Genomic DNA, 26811 nt, shown 5'->3' with positions numbered 1-26811 from the left:
TCAGCAACAGATACCTTGCGTGAATACACCCTATGTAATGTCCGTTTATCTGTATTTTGTATTTTCTGCTTTGGATCCTGGTCAGACATTGTTTATGTCTAAACAGTTTCTGTGTTAATTCTCCCTGGGATAGGAAAAGTTAACCTTCTTGACTTCAGCACTGACTTCTGGGCTGGTTATTAGACCTGTATTCTGGCCATGTCGGCATGTTGTTCACTATGTCTGTTTGTGTACATATCATGAGTTTTAACCATGGTTATCTGTCCTGTTTTATACATAGATTTTAGCCTGCTTTGTTTTAGTACATTTTGCTGGGTTTTAGTTTTCTTGTATTCGTTCTGCATTTGCTTTGTATTGCCTTAGTCTGTATTCACACTGTGCATTATGTCAGTCCTGTTTTGACCTTGTTATTCTGCAACTGTACCCGTGTTTGCTTGCATTTAAGATTTTTGTTTCCTCCTAGGCCAGTATCCTGATCACTCAATGAGAGTGCCCACTGGCTAGGAGCCTATTTGGCTTTGGTATTGATGTCCTCCATGCTTGGAGTGGGGTGTCTAGGTCGTTCCTTGTTCTGAATCCAGTGTGAACAGTGCTCATGATTTACTGACCGGTCTAGTGTTCTGACATTCAGTTAACCTGTTCATCCCCTGCATCTCCTGGTTTTGTCTGCTGTAAACTTATCTCCATTTCTAGTCTTGTTCATATAATCATATCTGCCATTAATCTTGATTCCAGTTTCTGAACTGTATGTAAGTATGCTGTATCCTGCCTTGTTTGTATTTCTATATCTGTATGTTGGTTCTGTTATGTTCCTGACTTGTTTCCCAACTTTGTACAGTTCTGTTTGTTTTGTTGATTTTGACGCCAATGCACTTTAGCGCAAGGAAGAGTTTGGCTCCAAATTGTCGATCCGTCATTTAGGGCGGATGGGCAAGTAGGCAGGGAGAGTGGTTTATAGGGACAGCTTTAGGGCTTACTTCTCCCTGCCTCCCCCCATGTATGACACCCTACACTTGTTTTTTTTTTTATAACTTAAAACCGCCTGGGTTACCAAAGATCTACTGTTAGTAAAGTTGACAGGTGAGCTATGGCTTCTGAATGATACTTGGGAGCAATTCAGTGAAATCTTTATAAAAATGTTTGGCTTTTTTACAATAGGAAATTCCATTGTAGGGCATAACAGGCTTGTATGTTCACACCACTGTGTCCTGGATGACCTTTTATTAAGGCAACTTGACCGCTATTTCTTATAATAATGTGCCTCAGGAAGCTATAAAACACTGTGTACCCTATAAAAATGTGGATCTTACCAATATTTTCTATATCCATATTTTATTGCTTTTTTAGAGTGCACCCAACCAAGCGGAGCAGTTGCAAATTGACTTGAGGGGCCATTTACTAAATTTATAGTTTGAGGCATTTTCATTCCAGTTCACTGTGCCCCCTTTAAAGGGTATCCCAGCCATTAACACTTATCCCTTATACACAGAATTGGGGACAAGTGTATGATCACTAGGAGGTCCAACTGTTGGGATCCACTGCTATCTCAAGAACAAAGTCCTGAGTCTCTCATCAGAATAGAATAAATACATACAGTATAATTTGCTTTCATCTACAAAAAGCTCGGAAATTGAATTGTACCATTTGATACAAATTCTGTGTTTCTTTCTCGCTGTTTTATTTACTACATTCTTGCATTGTAATGTATCACTCTTTGCACTATCTTGACCCTTGTCTTTCATGCACACTAGATCAGTCACACCCATATGACTAACTATGACAGCTTAATATGATGAAAAAGACAAAATACCCCGACAGGCTATTCGAGGCTCACTTTTTTTTAACCAATACATGTACATTAAATTATCTATTATGATTTTCTTTTGATTACCATAATTCACAGGCAGTCTAGTTATGTCATGTTATCTCCGTAATTGAGATAAGCCTTAAGGGCAACAGACTTAGGTAACAGTTTTTAGATACAATATTGAGGCATTCCATTGCAACATTAATTCATCAGAATCCCAACGAAAGCTGTCAAAGGCATTAGTTCACTTACTCATTTATTTGCAATTTTAAGGCATGAAATCGAGATGACATTTGTGACAGCTGAACAATAGGATTTTACAGCTTGGGCAATTATGAGACACAGGTACTCGCTGTTTTTCTCACCCCCCTTGGGTTGTACTTGCTGATATTTCTGGGACAACAAGTACAAAGGGTCAAAGAACAAGCATAGAAACACTTTCATGTGAAATGGAGCATGTGATTTCACACCTTTGCTCTGCAATTTGAGGCCTGAACGTCAACATGCATTCTCAGCTCGAAGGATGTATGACAAAGTCAAAAACTAAGCCAATAAGAATCTGTCTGATTGATATAATGTACAACGTCAGGCCAGTACTGCCTCCACATGAACAGAGACACAGTAGGTACCACAGGCAGATGATCACAATTGTCTCTGCTCCCGCAGTACTATCATGAGCCCTTTCCTTCCTAGGAAAGTAAAGGGGTCATTGGTAACTGTCACAGAATCATGGCATCACTAAGTATTATGAGTACTTTAATGGAGAGGAAAGCACATTGTCTCTTTCCCCACCCTGTGAGCACCTATCATCTACTCTGCCACAACAAGGGCCTCAAAAGAGGTGATATTACCATGTGGGCCACCATTTAGACACTATAACCATTTTACATATTAGTTCTGTGTGGGGTAATATTTGTTTGGACTTGTTTTTTTGTGGGGGTGGGGCACCAATATTTTGCAATCACTATGGGGGAGATTTATCAAAACCTGTATAGGGGGGAAGTTGCCCAGTTGCCCAGTTGCCCATAGCAACCAATCAGATCGCTTCTTTCATTTTTCAGAGGCCTTGTTGAAAATGAAAGTAGTCATCTGATTGGTTGCTATGGGCAACTGGGCAACTTTTCCACTGGACAGGTTTTGATAAATCTCCCTCTATGTGTGTGCATTATTATTCATTTTTAAAGCACATTATTTAGATGAACTTTTCAACACAGCAAGTAAAGTAATAGGTAGCAATAGGATAGGAAGTTTTTGTAGAGGGTAGGGAATAGTGTGGGAAGCAGACTATACAGATAGGAGTCTTGGCTGAAAGCAGTCATTATATTGGTCTAGGCTGTATAGGGATGAATAGAGAAAGTCAATACCTTCCCTTTAATGTGTTAATTGTGTCCCTAAATAAATAGAATTGTTTCATAATGTTTAATTGACTGTGAAGGAATCTTATAATTGTAACACTCACATTTCAGTAGACTGGAACACTGATGATAGTGGATCCGCTTGACCTGTGTGGCAGATGACTCGAACCGTACCATGGAGTGGAGTCTAAGGTGCTGCTGGTTTTCACCAGAGCCCGCTGCAAAGCGGGATGGACTTGCTGCGGCAGACAGCACCCAGGTCGCTACCCCTTGCACGGCTCGACCACACAGGAGGCTGAGGGATGGGATGGGGTAAGGCAACTCGTGGTCTGGATAGCAGGAGGTCAGGGCAGGTGGCACAGAAGCATAGTCAGAAACGTAGCAAATAGTCAGTAGGCAGGCGGCAAAGGAGCAAGGGTATGATACACAGCAAGGCAATACACAGGAATGCTTTCTCTAAGGCTCTAGGGTAACAAAGATCCGTCAGTGAAGTGTGGGAGGTTGAGGAATTTCTCAATGAGCCACAGGTGTTACTTCCCTAATGGGCGCACTGGCCCTTTTAATCTTAAAGCTCCAGCGCACGCACACCCTAGCGTTCGGGGACATGCGTGCCGGAGCAGAGAGGCAGAGACGGGGCAAGAGAAGAACCAGGTGAGTGACGGGCTGAGATTCGCATGCAGGCGCATCCCACGATGCGAATCCCAGCCCAACCGGCAGCAGCAGGTAACGGGACCATGCACTCACGGCCAGCATGTGCGGCCGGAGCGCAAAACGTAACAATAACGATGAACAATATTAAGAAGGGAGGCTACCAATGTGTTTCTTTTTTCAGAAAACCACAGGGCACTACATTGACCATCATGATATGACTATTGAATTTAACAATGAAATAGAATATTTACATTCTACACTGTTCTGTTTATTGGCATTAACTTAAAGGAAATGTGTCGACAGAAAATGACCTATTGTTTAAATCAAGGTGTTATGTTAGACATATTGTTTTAGATTTTATACTGATGTATTTTTCCAGTGTTCCATTTTACTATCTATATTATAATATAATCCTGAAATCTTGCAGTTTTTATTCTTACCACTAAGCCTAAAAATTATTTAATACTTTCTATTCTGTAGAAAAAAATACTTTTTTGCAGTTTTCTTACAGATAGAATTACAAAGAAAGTTGAGACCCGTAGATAGTTAAGACGATATCTGGACATTCACAATGGGTGACAGTCCCAGCTCTCATTCTCACCCTCCCTGAACAACGACCTCTGCACAGGTCACAGAGCATGGCTACTAGTCTCAGTCTACTATTACCTATTACCATTATTATGTACAAAATGTAATAACAATTTACAAGCAGAATCAGTAATAAAATCTAGATGGGGAGGGTGCAGCTTTGCTTGGGGAGAAGATGGCTAGAAGGGTGGAGGAGTGTTTAAACTAGGGACTTGGGGGGAGGGAACCTACAGCAAAGAGGGGGAAGATAGTGTAGATAGAGAGGTGGGAATTATAAATGTACCTGGGGGTGGAGCGGAGGGAGGGGTTAGAATAGTTAATAGGATTAGGCTTCATAGGAAAATAAAACTTACACCCTTGAATCCCGTTAACCCCAATAACATAAAGGATGGAAATGTAAAGTGTATGTTCACAAATGCCAGAAGCCTAGCAAATAAAATGGGGGAGCTTGAGGCCTTGATACTGGAGGAACATATTGATATAGTTGGGGTCACTGAGACATGGCTGGACTCCTCGCATGACTGGGCTGTCAATCTGCAGGGGTTTACATTGTTTCGCAAGGATAGAATGAACAGAAAAGGTGGTGGAGTCTGTCTGTATGTAAGAAGTGGTATGAAAGTCAGTGTGAACGATGCCATAGTGTGTGATGATTCTGAGGATGTGGAATCATTGTGGGTAGAATTACAAAAGGAGGGAAATACTGAAAAAATAATATTTGGGGTAATCTACAGACCCCCTAATATCACTGAAGAGATAGAAGTTCGGCTGCATAAACAAATAGAGAGGGCCGCCCGGGCAGGTACAGTGGTAATAATGGGAGATTTTAACTATCCAGATATAGATTGGGGTCCGGGGTTGGCTAAAACTACAAAGGGGCGACAATTCCTAAATTTATTGCAGGATAATTTTATGGGCCAGTTTGTGGAGGACCCAACAAGAAGTGATGCCTTGTTGGATCTGATCATTTCCAACAACGCAGAGCTGGTTGGTAATGTAACTGTGAGGGAAAACCTTGGTAATAGCGACCACAATATAGTTACTTTTGACTTAAAATGTAGAAAACAAAGACAGGCGGGGAAGGCAAAAACATATAACTTTAAAAAGGCAAATTTCCCTGGGCTGAGGGCTGCACTACAGGACATAGACTGGGGGGAGGTGTTGTCAAATACTGATACAGAAGGTAAATGGGACATCTTTAAATCAACTCTAAATAACTATACAGCTAAATATATACCAAAGGGGAACAAATATAAACGATTAAAACTAAATCCTACATGGCTGACACATGATGTTAAAAGAGCAATAAACAACAAAAAAATAGCCTTCAAAAAATACAAATCTGATGGGTCAGCTATAACATTTAAACAGTACAAGGAGCTTAATAAAATCTGTAAAAATGTAATAAAAACAGCAAAAATTCAAAATGAGAGACAGGTGGCCAAAGAAAGCAAAACTAATCCTAAATATTTTTTTAGATATATAAATGCAAAAAAAACCAAGGACAGAGCATGTAGGACCCCTTAATAATGATAATGGGGAGGTTGTCACAGGCGATCAAGAGAAGGCGGAGCTACTGAATGGGTTCTTTAGTTCTGTATACACTATGGAAGAAGGAGCTGACATTGGCCAGGTCAGTGCTGGTAACACATCATGTAATGTACTGAACTGGCTTAATGTAGAGATGGTACAAGGTAAGTTAAGTGATATAAATGTAAGCAAATCCCCAGGACCGGATGGACTACACCCAAGAGTTCTTAGAGAGGTAAGTTCAGTAATATCTGTACCCCTGTTCATGATATTTAGAGATTCTCTGGTGTCTGGTATTGTGCCAAGGGACTGGCGCAAGGCGAATGTGGTGCCAATCTTCAAAAAGGGCTCTAGGTCTTCCCCAGGAAACTATAGACCGGTAAGTTTAACGTGCATTGTGGGTAAATTGTTTGAAGGACTTATAAGGGATTACATACAGGAATACATAGGGGATAATTGTATTATAAGTGATAGCCAGCATGGGTTTACTAAGGATAAAAGTTGTCAAACCAATCTAATTTGCTTTTATGAAGAGGTGAGTAGAAGCCTTGACAGAGGAATGGCTGTGGATATAGTGTTTCTGGATTTTGCTAAAGCATTTGATACTGTCCCTCACAGACATCTGACAGGTAAGTTAAGGTCTTTGGGTTTGGAAATTTTAGTTTGTAACTGGATTGAACACTGGCTCATGGATCGTACCCAGAGAGTGGTGGTCAATGATTCGTACTCTGATTGGTCCCCGGTTATTAGTGGTGTACCCCAAGGTTCAGTACTGGGACCGCTGTTGTTTAATTTATTTATCAATGATATAGAGGATGGTATTAACAGCTCTGTTTCTATCTTTGCAGATGACACCAAGCTTTGTAGCACAGTACAGTCTATAGAGGATGTGCATAAGTTACAAGATGACTTGGATAGACTAAGTGTCTGGGCATCCACTTGGCAAATGAGGTTCAATGTGGATAAATGTAAAGTTATGCATCTGGGTACTAATAACCTGCATGCATCGTATGCCTTAGGGGGGATTAAACTGGCAGAGTCACTGGTAGAGAAGGATCTGGGTGTACTTGTAGATAACAGACTACAGAATAGCATGCAATGTCAGGCTGCTGCTTCCAAAGCCGGCAGGATATTGTCATGTATCAAAAGAGGCATGGACTCAAGGGACAGGGACATAATACTCCCCCTTTATAAAGCATTGGTACGGCCTCACCTGGAATATGCTGTTCAGTTTTGGTCACCTGTCCATAAAAGGGACACTGCGGAGTTGGAAAGGGTGCAGAGACGTGCGACTAAACTAATATGGGGCATGGAACATCTTAGCTATGAGGAGCGATTAAAGGAGTTACAATTGTTTAGTCTTGAGAAGAGACGTTTAAGGGGGGATATGATAAACGTATATAAGTATATAAATGGCCCATACAAAAAATATGGAGAAAAACTGTTCCAGGTTAAACCCCCCCAAAGGACGAGGGGGCACTCCCTCCGTCTGGAGAAGAAAAAGTTTAGTCTCAAGGGGCGACACGCCTTCTTTACCATGAGGACTGTGAATTTATGGAACGGTCTACCTCAGGAACTGGTCACAGCAGGAACAATTAACAGCTTTAAAACAGGATTAGATACATTCCTGGAACAAAATAAGATTAATGCTTATGAAGAAATATAAAATCTCATCCCTTCCCCAATATCGCGCCACACCCCTACCCCTTATTTCCCTGGTTGAACTTGATGGACATATGTCTTTTTTCGACCGTACTAACTATGTAACTATGTAACTATGTAACTATGACACATTCCCTTTAAGAAAACAACAAAGCAAGGGGAAAAAAAAGCATCCAGCAGGGTGTGGAAAAACATTGTTCCTCGATACAATGTTTTTTTTTCATTTAGCATTCCATTTTAACAGCCTAAGAAATATGAACCATATAAGAACTGAAAAAAATCCACAGAAAAAAGGACATTTAAAAATTATGTAAACTTTTTTTATGTCACATGAGTTGATCCTTATGAAACTTTGAACCTGCTCCAAGGTGCACAAAAGGAATAAAATTGTGCTAAAAAGATTTTGGTGGAATCAGTATTAGTACATGAGTAGGTAACCACTGAGGGGTAGCGGGGTATAATGCATTAGAGTACACTATACAAGGGATGTTGTTTTAAAGGACAACTGCAGCGCAATATACACTTATCCCCTATTTACAAGATAGAGGATAAGTGTTTGATCGCGGGGGGTCCGACCGCTGGGACCCCCCACGATCTCCTGTACGGGGCCGCGGCTCTGCTGTGGCTCTCCCGTGCAAGGGGCCTGCCTGCCGCAGCATGACGTTGCGGCCGGCACGCCTCCTCCAAGCATCTCTATGGGAGAGGCGGGGAGGCAGTGTTCGTGCCTCCCCGGTTCCCCCATAGAACTGTATGGGGACGGAGAGGAGATGGGGCATCACCGTCGACCTCTAGGTCGACGCTACGCGCCTTAGCGCTCACTATGAGCGCTAATGGCGGCGCCCCGTTAGGGAAATCTCCGGGGTTCCCAGCAGTCAGACCCCCCGCGATCAAACACTTATCCCCTATCTTGTAGATAGGGGATAAGTGTATATTGCACTGCAGTTGTCCTTTAAATAAAGAGTTTTTTATTATTATTAACTTACTCTGAATCATTCTTTTAACAATTATGTTAAATTAATAGATGATATCCTTAATGCATCATTATTACTCCTCTTAAGTTAGGGTTGAAATATAACATTCATTTTGTGTAGGTCTTAGGCTTCTTCCACACCATAGGCCATGTTCACACGATGGAGGAATTCTGCACGGACATTCCACTGCAGCAGAGTCCCATTGATTTTAATAGGATTCTGCTGTACTAATCACACGGCAGAAAATGTTTATGCCACGGAAATTCCGATTCTGGCGTCCACAGAAAGAATAGACATGTATTTTCTTTCTGCAGATTCCGCAAGGAAATGCATTGCCATCTATGAGATGTTACATTTCCGAGTGGTCCTAGCGCCGACATGTACTGCCACCGCACTGCAGTTTCTGGAATGTCTGCACAGAGATTTTTCACGCGGACATTCCACCATGTGAACATAGCCATAGCCAGATACTGTAGCTGATCAGTGACAGCATCTAAGAACAACCTAACAATTAAAGGTTAATGTTTTTGTTGAAGCGTTGTTAGGAAACCTTCCTAGAAATAGTTTTCTACACTTTCTCTTAGTCATTATAAGACAGAGACAATTATATAGTTGCAATCCACCCACTCACTCTACAGTAGAAAAGACTAACTAAGGATGGATGAATATTTAGCAGAACTTTATAAATTATAATAATATTACTTGGACAGAATACATTACATACAATTTTTTCTATAGACCATAAAAAACAAAACTATATGAGGGTGCATGCACACCACGTTTTTGTAATACAGTTCCCGTATACGGTTTCCTGTTAAAAAAACGTATGGAACTGTATAGAAAACTGTATGCAGTGACTTAACTTTGTAAACCGCATGTCCAACGCCTCATCCGGTTTAGTCCGTTTTGCGTCTTAATCGGTTTTGTCAATTTTTTTTACCCGTACCCAAAACCATAGTCTACCACGTTTTTTGGTCCGGGTGAAAAACTGTATTAAACCGTATACGTTTTTTTTAAACATGGGAGTCAATGGGAACTGTACAGAACTGTATGTGCTTATGGTTCCATCCGGTTTTCACCATATGGACTTTGCACAGTTTTTCTTGGAATTTCAATCAAGCAAGGGAAACTTTATTCAAAATGGAGTTAAAAGTTAAAAACGCATTTTTTTTCTTAAAAAACAGATGCAACCAGACATCATTTTTCAAACCGTATACGGTTTTCAACAGTACATGGGTTAAAATTTGTACACACGTTTTGATACAGTTTAGTACAATTTTGAGGAATTCGTTTTTCATCAAAAACCTGATACGGGAACTGTATTGCAAAAACGTGGTGTGCATGCACCCCGACCCAGCATTTATACAGTTAAAGAAGCACAAATTTTTCTTGCCCATGTTTTGCCCAGTTTTTTTCATGCACACTTCCCATCAATAGTCCTACAGCACCATTAGTTTTATTCCTGCGCAGCTGTACATGTGTTTTATTACACTAATATGGTCATGATCACATGCCTGAATCTCTAAGGGGGAGATTTATCAAAACCTGTCCAGACTAAAAGTTGCCCAGTTGCCCATAGCAACCAATCAGATCGCTTCTTTCATTTTTAACAAGACCTCTGCAAAATGAAAGAAGAGATCTGATTGGTTGCTATGGGCAACTGGGCAACTTTTCCTTTGCACAGATTTTGATAAATGTCCCTCTAAATCTTCCAGTGTCTAATTGTTTCAACAGGATGTCAGACTCTGACTTCCTGTAGACTACAGGATGACATCATCACCTACCAGATCCCTCCTACTACCTCCCAGCTCCATCTCTATGGGATCAGTATATATAGTATACAACTCTCCTTAGCCTCTCTTTAAACATTGCATTTTTTTGCTGCTGCTCTTTTTCTGTTTTTGGTGTGAGTTTCCCCAAATCATGACAAAAAATTGACATTGAACCGCAATTGTGCAAAATATGGTAAAAACATGTCATTTTTTGTGACGATTTAAAAAAATTGCAACAACAACAACAGCTTAAATGCAGTTAAAATTCAATTTGTGAACACAGGCTAAAGTAGTCAAATCTGCATAAAACATAAGAAATCACTTTCTCTTCATGACAACATTTCTCTAAAAAAAAACACCAGAACAGCACAGTGTGCACTGGCACCAACCAAAGTCTAAAAAGTTATCCTGAATGATCTTCAGCACCATAAGCTTGATGATATGATCAGGTGCAGTAATCAAACACCCAACCAAAGCTAGAGGGTTCATGGGAAATGTAGGGTGCATCACAGAACCCAGATGATTGTGCATTTGTAAACCAAAATGGAGCCTATCCTATGCCTGCCACATCAGAAAAGAGAAGTAAGCAAAATGCATACACATAAGCCTTCCCATTATTCTCTAATAATAGCCTATTCGGCACTAAAGAACCAAAAGAAAACGGAACTTCCCGGAATACTTCTAAAAAAAAATTGCTTATAGCTCACTAGAGGAAGCGTGGGACATGACTATGTATGATAATATGTATTAGTCTAGCTTTGATTGTAACATAAGCTGAAAAGAGTTACAGATGTAGATCACCAGATCCACCCAACTCCATATATACTTCCTATATGAAGAATCAAGAGGTTTTATCCTAAGCTGATGTTATAGATGGAGTAGAGAAAAGAGATGCAAGAGAACATAGGAAGCTTAGATTAGGTGACGTGAGCTAATACCAATAGTAATCATGTGATGAGGGAGTCAGAGAATGTAGGGGAACTATAGAAGACCCAATCACCTGTGGTAAATGGAGCCATGAAACCAGGGATGTACTTAGGAAAAAGAGGGCCCCATAGCAAATATCAAAATGGGCCTCCTATTATAGCATCTGATTATGCCCCCCAGGAGAGAAAGATTGGTTGTTTATTTCCCTTTCTTTCCAAGATCCTCTGGTCAATATCCCCCTTCATTAGAAGTTCTACGTAGTTTCTTACCGATAGAAAAAGAAACGGACCAACCATGAGGGGCCCCATAGCAGCTGTATAGTCTGTCAGTATGATACATACACCCTTGTGGGAAACTATAAAGTGTTTATAGGTTTAGGGTAGGGCCACACATACGCAGCATATTTCACACTGTGCAGAGGGAAAGATGCTACGTATTCTCCGGTGAGCAGACACACAGGGCTCCCCCGCAGCAGCCCTGTGTAAGCAGTGAGGTTTGGAGGCAGGCCCGCGCGTCACAGTCACCTCAGCATGCTGGACCCGCCTCTAAACCTGCCGTGGGTAGTGCTGTGTGTCTGCTCATAGGCATATGTGTGACCCTGCCCTAAATGTGTAAAATATTAGAACAGGCAGCAGCCTTGTGTAAGCAGTGAGGTTTGGAGGCAGGCCCGCGCGTCACAGTCACCTCAGCATGCTGGGCCCGCCTCTAAACCTGCCGTGGGTAGTGCTGTGTGTCTGCTCATAGGCATATGTGTGACCCTGCCCTAAATGTGTAAAATATTAGAACAGGCAGCAGCCCTGTGTAAGCAGTGAGGTTTGGAGGCTGGCCCGCGCGTCACGGTCACCTCAGCATGCTGGGCCCGCCTCTAAACCTGCCGTGGGTAGTGCTGTGTGTCTGCTCATAGGCATATGTGTGACCCTACCCTAAATGTGTAAAATATTAGAACAGTTCCTTAGTAAAGGAATCAATAGAAAATCACTGTAGTGAAGATATTTAATACCTATGAGGGCCTGAAAAATACCCTGGGGATGGATTTAGCAAAACTTGTGCTATAGTGGAGTAGTTGCCCATAGCAACCACTGAAATCCTAGTAAAATAAAAGACTGTTTGCTAAGGGCTTTTTTGCACAAGTTTTGATAAATTGCCCCCCTAGTCTTTTCTTGCCTGTTGTTGTTACTGCTCAGGATAATATAATTATTATTATGTCTAGGGCTTTGTTCACACCGCATTTTTGTATCAGTTTCACTGTTTCTGTTGGAGTCTGATTAATTTTGCTGTATGCAAACCACACTATTCTGTATGTCAAAAAAAGGTCTATTTTTTTATAACATAAGTCAATGGGAAATGCATGATATACAGCAGCTTCTGTTTATTACATAAGTCAATGGGAAATGCATGGTATACAGCAGCGTCTGTTTATAGCATAAGTCAATGGGAAATGCATGGAATACAGCAGCATCTGTTTATAACATAAGTCAATGGGAAATGCATGATATACAGCAGCATCTGTTTATAACATAAGTCAATGGGAAATGCATGGTATACAGCAGCATCTGTTTATAGCATAAGTCAATGGGAAATGCATGGAATACAGCAGCATCTGTTTATAACATAAGTCAATGGAAAATGCATGATATACAGCAGCATCTGTTTATAGCATAAGTCAATGGGAAATGCATGATATACAGCAGCATCTGTTTATAGCATAAGTCAATGGGAAATGCATGATATACAGCAGCATCTGTTTATAGCATAAGTCAATGGGAAATGCATGATATACAGCAGCATCTGTTTATAACATAAGTCAATGGGAAATGCATGGAATACAGCAGCATCTGTTTATAACATAAGTCAATGGGAAATGCATGATATACAGCAGCATCTGTTTATAGCATAAATCAATGGGAAATGCATGGTATACAGCAGCATCTGTTTATAGCATAAGTCAATGGGAAATGCATGATATACAGCAGCATCTGTTTATAGCATAAATCAATGGGAAATGCATGGTATACAGCAGCATCTGTTTATAGCATAAGTCAATGGGAAATACATGATATACAGCAGCATCTGTTTATAACATAAGTCAATGGGAAATGCATGGTATACAGCAGCATCTGTTTATAGCATAAGTCAATGGGAAATGCATGATATACAGCAGCATCTGTTTATAGCATTTGTTAACATATATGTTTTTTTTAAACTTAAACAAAAATGCAGTGTGAATATACCCTTAGCAAAAGGGGAATACATTTATAACTCAAGCCAGATTTCCGCTATCACAGATCACACTGAAGGTTTTATAGAAGGGGTCGGTAGCAGATTGTTTGGGGCAGGAAACCTGTTTTGCTGAAGAAGAAAGTTGCTATTAAAGCATGGCTTCAGGCAAGGTATTTAGCACAGGACCCAAAGGAAAGCACATATCCCTGATAAGACAGAATATACAGTGCATTTGGAAAGTTTTCAGACCCCTTTACTTTTTTCACACTTTCTCCCATTTTAATTTGCACTTAGAGGGGTTGTCTGGTAAGGTGTTTTAAAGGGGTACTCCGGTGGAAAACAATTATTTTTTTTTTTTTTAATTAACTGGTGCCAGAAAGTTAAACAGATTTGTAAATTACTTCTATTTAAAAATCTTTACCCTTCCAGTTCTTTTCAGCTGCCGTATACTACAGAGGAAGTTCTTTTCTTTTTGGATGTCTTTTCTGTCTGACCACATTGTTCTCTGCTGACACCTCTGACCATTTCAGGAACTGTCCAGAGCAGGAAAGGTTTGCTATGGGGATTTGCTGCTGCTCTGGATGGTTCCTGACATGGACAGAGGTGTCAGCAGAGAGCACTGTGGTCAGACAGAAATGAAACCCAAAAAGAAAAGAACTTCCTGTAGAGCATACAGCAGCTGATAAGTACTGAAAGGATTAAGATTTTTAAATAGAAGTCATTTACAAATCTGTTTTACTTTCGGGCACCAGTTGATTTAAAAAAAAATTGTTTCCCACTGGAGTACCCTTTTAATTTTCTATTGTCCCCAGCATAACAAACACTTTAAAGGGGTACTCTGCCCCTAGACATCTTATCGCCTATTTAAAGGATAGGGGATAAGATGTCTGATCGCTGGGGGGCACCCATGGGATCCCCTGTGATCTCCGTGCAGCACCCACATTCTATGCCTGGCTGCTGTTTCAGCCTTGGAAACCTCTGGTTTGCGGGACTGGAGATGTCACGACCCATCCATTCATGTCTATGAGAGGGGGTGTGACAGCGGGCCCCTCACGATCAGACATCTTATCCCCTATCCTTTGGATCCCTATCCCAATCCCTATCCGCTTTAACTCACATTCCTCCGCTCCCTTGTAGCTCTGGTATCGGGGCCCTCCTCCATCTGCGGCCGGTGACTCTGTTTTCCCCCAAGCTGCAAAGCATAGCTGACAGTGCCGCTCACCAGTCAAAGGCTGAGGCAGGACAACACTGTGGCCAATGATTGGCTGAGTGGTGCTGTGATGTCATGTTGACCACCCCGCCAACTCCGGGAAGCAGACTGTCAGTGGAGATCAGCCGAAGAAAGGAGGTCCTGATACCTGAGCTACGAGGTAGCGGACGAAGGTGAGATAAAGTGCATATTAGTTTATTAGGCAGGCTGGGGACAATAGAAAGAAAATACATATTACTGGACAAGCCCTTTAATACCCCATGTTGACAAACTGAAATCAGAATGTTTACAAATCCTTGCTGATTTATTAAAAAGTAAAAACAAAAATGTTGAATTGACATGTATTCATATACTTAACTCAGCACTTACCACAGGCATCTATGACATATCCTTCCTATAGCTAAATTCTTTCCAAAAAACAGCACCACATCTGTCCTCAGGTGGTTCTGTGTGGCATGACAACTTGACTCCATTCATTTCAGTAAAACTGAGTTTCAATACCACACACAACCTCAGGACAGATGTGGTGCTGTTTTGGAAGAAATTAGCTCAGTTTTCTGGATAACCCCTTTCAAGCAGATCAGGCAGTAAAATGGGGTGTGGAGCTTGCCGTAGAGCACAGGCGCTGCTGTCTCGCTGCACCCGGAGGGAAGTGATCTCTGCGCTCTGCTTAAAGAGCAGTAAATGTGGAGAAGACAGGGGAGCTCGGTGAGCTGGCTCCCCACCTCCATTGCATAGAGCTGCGCATAGGAACAAAGATATCAGCAGGCATAACTCAGCGAGTACTTCACAGAAAAATGTGAGTAAACATACCAGCACATTTCAAACCTGTTAGGTTTAATACGCTTTATGAAAAAGTACAGATGCATCCGACGCAAAGCTTATATACATACACACCAATTCCCTAATATGTGTATAGCCAGGACACCTCCCTATATGGGGCTCGGGTCTGAAAGTTTCCAATAATAGATCAAGGAAGCAGTAGGCAAGTCATGTTGTTATGCCTTCTCTGCAGCCTACATTACAATAGTCTGTATCTGCTGTGTAGTAGGCAGAACGCAGACTGGCTACTGTCGGGCTAATGACACAACAATGGCTCGGATTGTGTCTTCTTTTCACTGCTCACGTTTATTATTAGATATAGATAGATAGATAGATAGATAGATAGATAGATATGAGATAGATAGGTAGATAGATAGATATATGTCTACTGCTGTATACAACAATGCCATTGCTGAAGGGAGTTATTCCAATAACACTATTATACTGAAAGGATTTATATCAGAATCAGAATTTATATTTTTTTTTCCACAGGAACAGTGCCACATTTGTCCACAGGCTACACCTGGTATTGCAGCTCAACCCCATTCAGGTGAGTAGGATTCTATTTTGTAATGACATCAGTAATTTTACCCAAAAATCTACAGCAAGACCAAAAAATAAATCATTGTGCGACAAAATTGAAGAAAAAACACCATTTTGTAAATTTTGGGGGCTTCCGTTTCTGTGCAGTACATTTTTCAGTAAAAAATGACACCTTCTCTTTATTCTGTAGGTCCATACAATTAACCCCTTAAGGACTCAGGGTTTTTCCATTTTTGCACTTTCGTTTTTTCCTCCTTACCTTTTAAAAATCATAACCCTTTCAATTTTCCACCTAAAAATCCATATTATGGCTTATTTTTTGCATCGCGAATTCTACTTTGCAGTGACATTAGTCATTTTACCCAAAAATGCACGGCAAAACGGAAAAAAAATCATTGTGCGACAAAATCGAAAAAAAAAAACGCCATTTTGTAAATTTTGGGGGCTTCCGTTTCTACGCAGTGCATATTTCGGTAAAAATTACACCTTATTATTATTCTGTAGGTCCATACGGTTAAAATGATACCCTACTTATATAGGTTTGATTTTGTCGCACTTCTGGAAAAAATCATAACTACATGCAGGAAAATTTATACGTTTAAAAATGTCATCTTCTGACCCCTATAACTTTTTTATTTTTCCACGTACAGGGCGGTATGAGGACTCATTTTTTGCTCTGAAGTTTTTATCGGTATGATTTTTGTTTTGATCGGACTTTTTGATCACTTTTTATTAATTTTTTAATGATATAAAAAGTGACAAAAATACGCTTTTTTGGACTTTGGAATTTTTTTGCGCGTACGCCATTGACCGTGCGGTTTAATTAATGATATCATTTTTATAGTTCGGACATTTACGCACGCGGCGATACCACATATGTTTATTTATTTATTTTTTTTACACTGTTTTATTTTTTTTATGGGAAAAGGGGGGTGATTCAAACTTTTATTAGGGAAGAGGTTAAATGACCTTTATTAACACTTTTTTTAAAAAAATTTTTTGCAGTGTTATAGGTCCCATAGGGACCTATAACACTGCACACATTGATCTCTCATCCTGATCACAGGCGTGTATTAACACGCCTGTGATCAGCATTATCGGCGCTTGACTGCTCCTGCCTGGATCTCAGTCAGGCACGGAGCAGTCATTCGTCGATCGGACACCGAGGAGGCAGGTAAGGGCCCTCCCGGTGTCCTGCCAGCTGTTCGGGACGCCGCGATTTCACCGTGGCGGTCCCGAACAGCCCGACTGAGCAGCCGGGTCACTTTCACTTTCACTTTAGAAGCGACGATCAGCTTTGACCGCCGCTTCTAAAGGGTTAATACCGCACATCGCCGCGATCGGCGATGTGTGGTATTAGCCGCGGGTCCCGGCCGTTGATGCGGGTATTAGCTGCCGGGACCGACGCGATATGATGCGGGATAGCGGCGCGATCCCGCTTCATATCGCGGGAGCCGGCGCAGGACGTAAATATACGTCCTGCGTCGTTAAGGGGTTAAAATGATACTTATATATGTTTGATTTTGTCTTACTTCATTCAAATCATAACTACATGCACGAGAATGATTTAATATTTTTAAAATTGTCATCTTCTGACCCCTATAACCTCTATATTTTTCTGCTTACGGGTGGCATGAGGACTCATTTATTTGCACTGTGATCTGAAGTTTTTATCGGTACCATTTTTGTATTGATCGGACTTTTTGATAGCTTTTTCTTAATTTTTTCATTATATAAAAAGGGACCAAAAATATTGAATATTTTTGCGCGTACGCCATTGACAAATAAACAAAATATTTTTATAGTTCGGACATTTACGCATGCGGCGATACCACATATGTTTATTTATATTATGGTTACAAATTTTTTATATGGAATTTGGAAATGGAATTTGGGAAAAGTTTTTTTTTAATGTCCCCTTAGGGGACTTTTAGGGGGAATCATTAGATTCCTCATACAGATCAATGTGGTTTCATAGAACCACATTGATCTGTGTGCTCTGCACTCAATTGATAAAGCCTGACCCTGCCAGGCATTATCGTTCACAGCGCAGCAGCAGGACGAGAGGCAGCAGTGGATCGTCACTCCCCCCCCCCCCCCCGATCGCGCTGCGCGGGGGGAGTGATCCACCCCATCCGACCACCAGGGATAGTTTAAACGTCCCTTTAGACGCCGCTGTGTGTGATCGAAAGGGTTACTAGCCAGCCACGGCAATGGCTGCATGTCGGCTATTAACACCGGCCCCCAGCTACAGGAATCAGCTGGGGGCCGGCCGGTATGAAGCGGGCCCGAGTCAGGAGCCCGCATCATACACCGCTTGCCGTCTCAGGACGAGCCATCTCATCCTTAGTCGGCAACCGGTTAAACCATTTGTATGCTGTGTTTATGTAAGTTCATCAAAGTTAAAGGGGTACTCCACTGGAAAACATTTTTTTTTTTTATTAACTGGTGCCAGAAAGTTACACAGATTTGTAAATTAAATAATCTTAATCCTTCCAGTATCAGCTGCTGTATGATCCACAGAAAGTTCCTTTCTTTTTGAATTTCCTTTCTGTCTGACCACAGTGCTCTCTGCTGACACCTCTGTCCATGTCAGGAACTGTCACGAGCAGAATAGCTTTTCTATGGGGATTTGTTCCTACTCTGGAAAGTTCCTAAAACGGACAGAGGTGTCAGCAGAGAGCACTGTGGTCAGACAGAAAGGAAATTCAATTTTTTTAATAGAAGTAATTTACAAATCTGTTTAACTTTCTGGCACCAGTTGATAAAAAAAAAAAAAAAAGGTTTTCACCAGAGTACCCCTTTAACTCTTTCCATACCTTAACTTATTTCCTCACCGTGAATATAAGAGATAAGGAAGCTAATTTTAGAATTCTTGGCGTGCCAATTTGTCATTGCTCTGACTGGATCTGATGTCACTTGGAGATACTCAGGTGTGAAGCAAGACGCACAAGTGTAAGTAAACCAAGGGCAAGAATCACCTAGCAGGGAGGTTCCAGCAGCCCCTTATCTGACATGGAGTGACTGACACCAGTGCACAATGTGTTATCGGCTGGGTTTCCGTAAGCACACATGCCCTGATAACTTTGCGCTTGGAATATAGGGAGAACGTGTTTACCTAGGTATAGTACTATCAATATAGGAAGAATGCTAAGAAACCTTTTAGCACCATCTATGCGCAGATTTTTTATTTATTTTTTGCTTAGCGATAAACAATAAATCATTTTAAAGGATTATCTAATTTCTAATTTTTCCCAACCAGGATGAACTCTTAGACCAATGTTTCCCAACCATGGTGCCTCCAGCTGTGGCAAAACTACGACTCCCTGCATGCCCGGACAGCCGAAGGCTGTCCGGACATGCAGGGAGTCGTAGTTTTGCCACAGCTGGAGGCACCCTGGTTTGAAAATACTGCTTAAAGGGTAACTCTCATTTAAATTAATTTTTGCTATTGCACTCGTTATGGTAAATAAAAAAAAATTCTAATATACTTTGTTTAAAAAAAACGAAGTTTTCTATGTTTTATTTGTGCTTAAAAAAGCTCAAGAGCACATTTTCCCCCATCTTATATACAGACTTAGAACCGAATTCCAAACACAGAAAGTGCAGCCTGGAATGCTGAGGGGGGTGTGTCCAGCCTCATCCAATCATAGCTCCTCTCACACTTAAAGGGGTACTCCGGTGAAAACCTTTTTTCTTTTAAATCAACCGGTGGCAGAAAGATAAACATATTTGTAAATTACTTCTATTAAAAAATCTTAATCCTTCCAGTACTTATTAGCTGCTGAATGCTACAGAGAAAATTCCTTTCTTTTTGGAACACTGATGACATCACAAGCACAGTGCTCTCTGCTGACATCTCTGTCCATTTTAGCAACCATGCATAGCAGATGTATGCTAAGGGCAGCATGGTGACTCAGTGGTTAGCACTGCTGCCTTGCAGTGCTGGGAACTTGGGTTCAAATCCCACTAAGGACAACAATAAAAAAAAGCATTATTATTATAATAATGTCAGCAGAGAGAACTGTGCTCGTGATGTCATCAGAGAGCATTCCAAAAAGAAAATAATTTCCTCTGTAGTATTCAGCAGCTAATAAGTACAGGAAGGATTAAGATTTTTTAATAGAAGTAATTTACAAATATGTTTAACTTTCTGCCACCAGTTGATGTAAAAGAAAAAAGGTTTTCACCGGAGTACCCCTTTAACTGCCATATACTGTTGGTTGGACACACCCCATCAGCACTCCAGGCTGCACTTTCTGTGTTTGGACCTCGGTCCTAAGTCTGTATATAAGATGGGGGAAAATGTGCTCTTGAGCTTTTTTAAGCACAAATAAAACATTGAAAACGAATTTTTTTTTTTTTACCAAAGTATATTAGAAATCTTTTTTATTTACCATAAGGAGTGCAATAGCAAAAAATTGTTTTACTGAGAGTGCCCAGGGGTACTCGGGTGAAAAAACTTTTTTTTTTTTTTTAATCAACTGGTGCCAGAAAGTTAAACAGGTTTGTAAATTACTCCTATTAAAAATTCTTAATCCTTCCTGTACTTATTAGCTGCTGAATACTACAGCGGAAATTATTTTCTTTTTGAAACACAGAACTGTCTGCTGACATCATGAGCACAGTGCTCTCTGCTGACATCTCTGTCCATAACAGCATATGTTTGCTATAGGGATTTCCTTTTACTCTGGACAGTTCCTAAAATGGACAGAGATGTCAGCAGAGACACTGTGGTCATGATGTCAGCAGAGAGCTCTGTGTTCCAAATGGAAAAGAATTTCCACTGTAGTATTCAGCAGCTGATAAGTACAGGACGGATTAAGATTTTTTTAATAGAAGTAATTTACAAATCTGTTTAGCTTTCTGGCACCAGTTGATTAAAAAGAAAAGTTTTTCACCGGAGTACCCCTTTAAAGAGTTCATCCCAGGAAGCACAGCTGGACAGACGGGATACTGTATGTTTACATACATACTCATGGAAAAGTGATCTATAATTTCATTCCTAACCCCAATCTGTGCACACGAGTAAACAGACAGCCCACAGCCTGCAGCTGCAACATAGAGTATATTTGCAAATATTTTGTGCTATTTTAATGGAGCTCTATTTCTCCCTCCCCGAGAATTCCTTCAGGTCTTGGATATATTACCCACATGTCATTGCTGTCATGAGCATCCGTGGAGGACTGGAAGTTATAAGTAATAATTCAGGCCTCAAAATCGCCAGCAAAATCCAACGAATACTTATGCATTGATCACTATTTATTAGAAGCCCGTAAGACGTTCTCATAAATGCAAATAAACAGCTAGAACATACTGAGCTCTGCTTCATCTGAGGCAAAACAGATGATGTTATCGGCCTATGACTACTTATTCTTTTCGTGATTGAAAACAGATCCTGATGTGGTCCCCAGAACAACATCTGCAACTTAAATGGGTACTCCGTAGAAAACATTTATTTATTTATTAATTTTTTTAATCAACTGGTGCCAGAAAGTTAAACAAATTTGTAAATAACTTCTATTAAAAAAAAAATCTTTACCCTTCCAGTACTTATTAGCAGCAGCTGTATGCTACAGAGGAAATTCTTTTCTTTTTGAATTTCTTTTTTGTCTTGTCCACAGTGCTCTCTGCTGACACCTTATGCCCGTATCAGGAACTGTCCAGAGCAGGAGAAAATCCCCATTGCAAACCTATGCTGCTCTGGACAGTTCCTGACATGTACAGAGGTGTCAGAAGACAGCTCTGTGGACAACACAAAAAAGAAATTCAAAAAGAAAAGAATTTTTAGCATACAGCCACTAAAAAGTACTGGAAGGGTAAAGATTTTTTTTTAATAGAAGTCCATTTACAAATGTGTTTAACTTTCTGGCACCAGTTTATTTAAAAAAACCTTTTTTTTCCACTGGAGTGTTTTTTTTTAATCAACTGGTGCCAGAAAGTTAAAGAGATTAGTAAATTACTACTATTAAAAAAATCTTAATCCTTCCAGTCTTATTAGCTGCTGAATACTACAGAGTAAATTATTTTCTTTTTGGAACACAGAGCTCTCTGCTGACATCATGACCACAGTGCTCTCTGCTGTCATCTCTGTGCATTTTAGGAACTGTCCAGAGCAGCATATGTTTTCTATGGAGATTTTCTCCTACTCTGGACAGTTCTTAAAATGGACAGAGATGTCAGCAGAGAGCACTGTGGTCATGATGTCAGCAGAGAGCTCTGTGTTCCAAAAAGAAAATAATTTCCTCTGTAGTATTCAGCACCTAATAAGTACTGGAAGGATTAAGATTTTTTTAATAGAAGTAATTTACAAATCTGTTTAACTTTCTGGCACCAGTTGATAAAAAAAAAAGTTTTCCACTGGAGTACCCTTTAATGCTAAATTCAGGTCACCGCAATAGTGCGAAGGATAAAGAATTGAGACTAGTTGTAGAGACCCCTCCTATGGTATGTATAATTTGTTATGGATAGCTCAGTCCATAGGAACCTGGAGTAATGTGAATGATATAGTAATTGAGACCATGGGGACCCCACTAATATCTATAGTATGTCAAGGACAATACAGTCTATAGGAACCTTCAGTAATATTGAGAACATAGAGACCCCAGCTGATGTATATTGTATGTTTTAGACAAGTTTATCTATATTAACCTTAGGGTGCTACAAATGACATGCCCAGTCTACAATATAACACAGTTCTAAAGAACATCTACAGGAACCTGCAGTAATGTGAATGATTCAAAACTGATATGTTCCCCACTGAAATCTGTAGTATGTTATGGACAAATCTATATATAGGAACCTGCAGTAATGTGAACGATAAAGAATAGAGAACAGAGATACCCCAACTGATATCTATTGTATGTTATGGACAATTTTATCTTTATTGAACTGAGTGTCCTACAAATGTACTACATGCCTAGGCTACAATATAACACAGTTCTAAAGAAACTCTATTGGAACCTGCAGTAATGTAAATGATAAAGAACGGAGACCATAGATACCCCTGATATCTATAGTATGTTATGGACAACTCAGTCTATAGGAACCTGCAGTAATGTAAATGATAAAGAACGGAGACCATAGATACCCCTGATATCTATAGTATGTTATGGACAACTCAGGATTAAGACCATAGGGACCCCTGATATCTATAGTATGTTATGGACAACTTTATCTATATTAATCTTAGTGTGCTACAAATGACATGTCTAGTTTACAATACAACACAAATCTAGGGAACATCTATAGAAACCTGTAATAATGTGATAGAAAACTGAGACCGTAGATACCCCCCGGCTAAGATCTATAGTATATTATGGACAAATCAATCTACAAGAACCTGCAATAATGTGAATAATAAAGAATTGAGAACAAAGATACTCAGCTGATATCTACAGTAACATAGTAACATAGTTCATAAGGTTGAAAAGAGTCCATCAAGTTCAACCTATATCCCTAATTAGTCCCTACTGAGTTGAGTTGATCCAGAGGAAGGCAAAAAACCCTCATACTAGAGGTAAAAATTCCTTCCCGACTCCAAAATGGCATCAGAATAAATCCCTGGATCAGCGTTCTGTCCCTATAAATCTAGTATACATAACCAGCGATGTTATTATTCTCCAAAAATGCATCCAGACCCATTTTGAACTCTTTTACAGAGTTCCCCATGACCACCTCCTCCGGGAGAGAATTCCACAGTCTCACTGCTCTTACAGTAAAGTACCTTCTTTTCTCTACACGTAGAGGATGCCCCCTTGTTATAGATACAGTCCTGGGTATAAATAGATCATGGGAGAAATCTCTGTAAGGTTCCCTGATATATTTATACATAGTTATTAGGTCTCCCCTAAGCCTTCTTTTTTCTTAACTAAATAACCCTAATTCTGATAATCTTTCTGTATACTGTGGTCCTCCCATTCCCCGTATTACCCTGGTTGCCCGTCTTTGAACCCTCTCCAGCTCCACTATGTTATGGACAACTATATTAACAAGTGTACTACAATTTACATGCATAGCCTACAATATAAAAACCTTCAGTAATGTGAATAATAAAGAACCGAGACCATAGAGACCCCTGCTTAAATTTATAGCATGTTATGGTCAGCTCAAATCTATAGAAACCTGCAGCAATGTAAATGATAATGAACTGAGACCATCGGGACCCTCACTAATATCTATAATGCGTTATGGAAAACTCAATGTAAAGGAAACTTCAGTAATGTAAAAAATAAATATAGAATTAAGAACATAGCTACCCCAGCTGATATCTATAGTATGTTATGGACAACTTTATTCATATTAACCTTAGTATACTACTACACTGCGCAAAAAAATAAAGGGAACACTAAGATGACACCTCCTAGATCTGAATGAATTAACTAATCATATGAAATACTTTTGTCTTTACATAGTTGACAACAAAATCACACAAATTATCAATGAAAATCAAATTTATCAACCCATGGAGGTCTGGATATGGAGTCACACTCAAAATCAAAGTGGAAAACCACACTACAGGCTTATCCAACTTTGATATAATGTCCTTAAAACAAGTCAAAATGAGGCTCAGTAGTGTGTGTGTGGCCTCCACGAGCCCGTATGACCTCCCTACAACACCTGGGTATGCTCCTGATGAGGTGGCGGATAGTCTCCTGAGGGATGTCCTCCCAGACCTGGACTAAAGCATCCGCCAACTCCTGGACAGTCTGTGGTGCAATGTGGCATTGGTGGATGGAGCGAGACATGATGTCCCATATGTGCTCAATCGGATTCAGGTCTGGGGAACGGGCAGGCTAGTCCATAGCATCAATGCCTTCCTCTTGCAGGAAATGCTGACACACTCCAGCCACATGGGGTCTAGCATTTTCTTGCATTAGGAGGAACCCAGGGCCAACCGCATCAGCATTTGTTCTCACAAGGGGTCTGAGGATCTCATCTCGGTACCTAATGGCAGTCAGGCTACCTCTGACAAGCACATGGAGGGATGTGCAGCCCCCCAAAGACATGCCACCCCACACCATTACTGACCCACCACCAAACCGGTCATGCTGGAGGATGTTGCAGGCAGCAGAACGTTCTCCTCGGCATCTACTGACTCTGTCACGTCTGTCACATGTGCTCAGTGTGGACCTGCTTTCATCTGTGAAGAGCACAGGGCGCCAGTGGTGAATTTGCCAATCTTGGTGTTCTCTGACAAATACCAAAAGTCCTGCACAGTGTTGGGCTGTAAGCACAACCCCCACCTGTGGACGTCATGCCCTCATACCACCCTCATGGAGTCTGTTTCTGACCGTTTGAGTGGACACATGCACATTTGTAGCCCGCTGTAGGTCATTTTGCAGGGCTCTGGCAGTGCTCCTCCTGCTCCTCCTTGCAAAAAGGAAGAGGTAGCGGTCCTGCTGCTGGGTTGTTGCCCTCATACGGCCTCCTCCACATCTCCTGATGTGCTGGCCTGTCTCCTGGTAGCGCCTCCATGCTCTGGACACTACGCTGACAGACACAGCAAACCTTCTTGCCACATCTCGCACTGATGTGCCATCCTGGATGAGCTGCACTACCTGAGCCACTTGTGTGGGTTGTAGACTCTGTCTCATGCTACCACTAGAGGGAAAGCACCGCCAGCATTCAAAAGTGACCAAAACATCAGCCAGGAAGCATAGGAACTGAGAAGTGGTCTGTGATCACCACCTGCAGAACCACTCCTGTATTGGGGGTGTCTTGCTAATTGCCTATAATTTCCACCTGTTGTCTGTTCCATTTGCATGTGAAATTGATCGTCAATCAGTGTTGCTTCCTGAGTGGACAGTGGGATTTCACAGAAGTGTCATTGACTTGGAGTTACATTGTGGTGTTTAAGTGTTCCCTTTATTTTTTTGAGCAGTGTATTTACTTGCATAGTCTACAATATAACCAAGTTCTAAAGAAACTCTGAGCTAACCCTGCGATATTATGCCACAATCCCATCTGATACATTTGTAGCTTTCATGCAAAACCAAATAAAATCCATCTTACCTTGATGTTGTTGAAGATCCCCTTGCAGCAGCTGCTGATGGACCTGGGTCGAGACTTGTTATCTCCAAGTTTGACTCCCATTGTCAGACTAAATGGCCGTGATGAGCTGTCTGCAGTATTCCAGTAGATGTGTCTATAGAGAGAGAAGAGGACAGGTCATTGGTCCTCTACGTGTGGTGGTATAGGGGGGGTCTCTGGTGGTCTTCAGAGAGTCTCTGTTGTGTATTCTCAGCTGAGCAGAGCTTTCGCCTTTCCTCGCTCTCTCTCTCTCAGCTCAGGTGTCTGCAGAGGTTTAAGTCAAAGTGGGTGGATTTATAAGTTTTCCACTATGACAGATTCCTTCTCGCTCCCTCCTCCCACTTTTCAAACAATTGGGAAAAGAGAGAAATGCAGGAGTCTGGAAGAGCGTGGAAGCCGGCAGACGATGAATATGAAAATAAAAGTTGTCTGGGAGGACAGAACACAAAGTCCTATTATTCTGACACAATTCCTGGCACTGCAATAATAGATAAGAAACCAGAGGATATTGATAGTATGAATGAAGAGCTTACTGCATTATGCTTATCTTATACATTGTCTATATCCTATAGAAGTCTTCCCCAAACTGCAGCTCTGCAGCTGTTGCAAAACTACAACTTCCATCATGCCCGGACAGCCGAAGGCTGTCCGGGCATGATGGAAGTTGTAGTTTTGCAACAGCTGGCTTTGGTTGTCCGGGCAGGATGAAAGTTGTTTTTGCAGC

At 40.9% G+C, this 26811-nt stretch overlaps 1 protein-coding gene across 2 annotated transcripts in view; it reads right to left on the bottom strand.

The window, feature by feature from the left end:
• Positions 1-26466, bottom strand: part of SLCO2A1 (solute carrier organic anion transporter family member 2A1) — a 61531-nt gene extending 35065 nt beyond the window's left edge. The window contains exon 1 of one of the 2 annotated variants that reach the window (XM_056564405.1): positions 26070-26466. In XM_056564405.1, the coding sequence (XP_056420380.1) occupies positions 26070-26150 (81 nt within the window). In that variant the 5' untranslated portion in view covers positions 26151-26466. Of the gene's footprint in view, positions 1-25089; positions 25252-26069 lie in introns of those variants that run through there. The other variant, XM_056564406.1, reaches the window with a different exon arrangement.
• Between the last annotated feature and the right edge of the window lie 345 nt (positions 26467-26811).

The sequence above is a fragment of the Hyla sarda genome, chromosome 3 (assembly GCF_029499605.1).
Source record: "Hyla sarda isolate aHylSar1 chromosome 3, aHylSar1.hap1, whole genome shotgun sequence".
NCBI classification, from domain to species: Eukaryota; Metazoa; Chordata; class Amphibia; order Anura; family Hylidae; genus Hyla; species Hyla sarda.
This window is presented reverse-complemented; position numbering and strand designations above follow the sequence as displayed.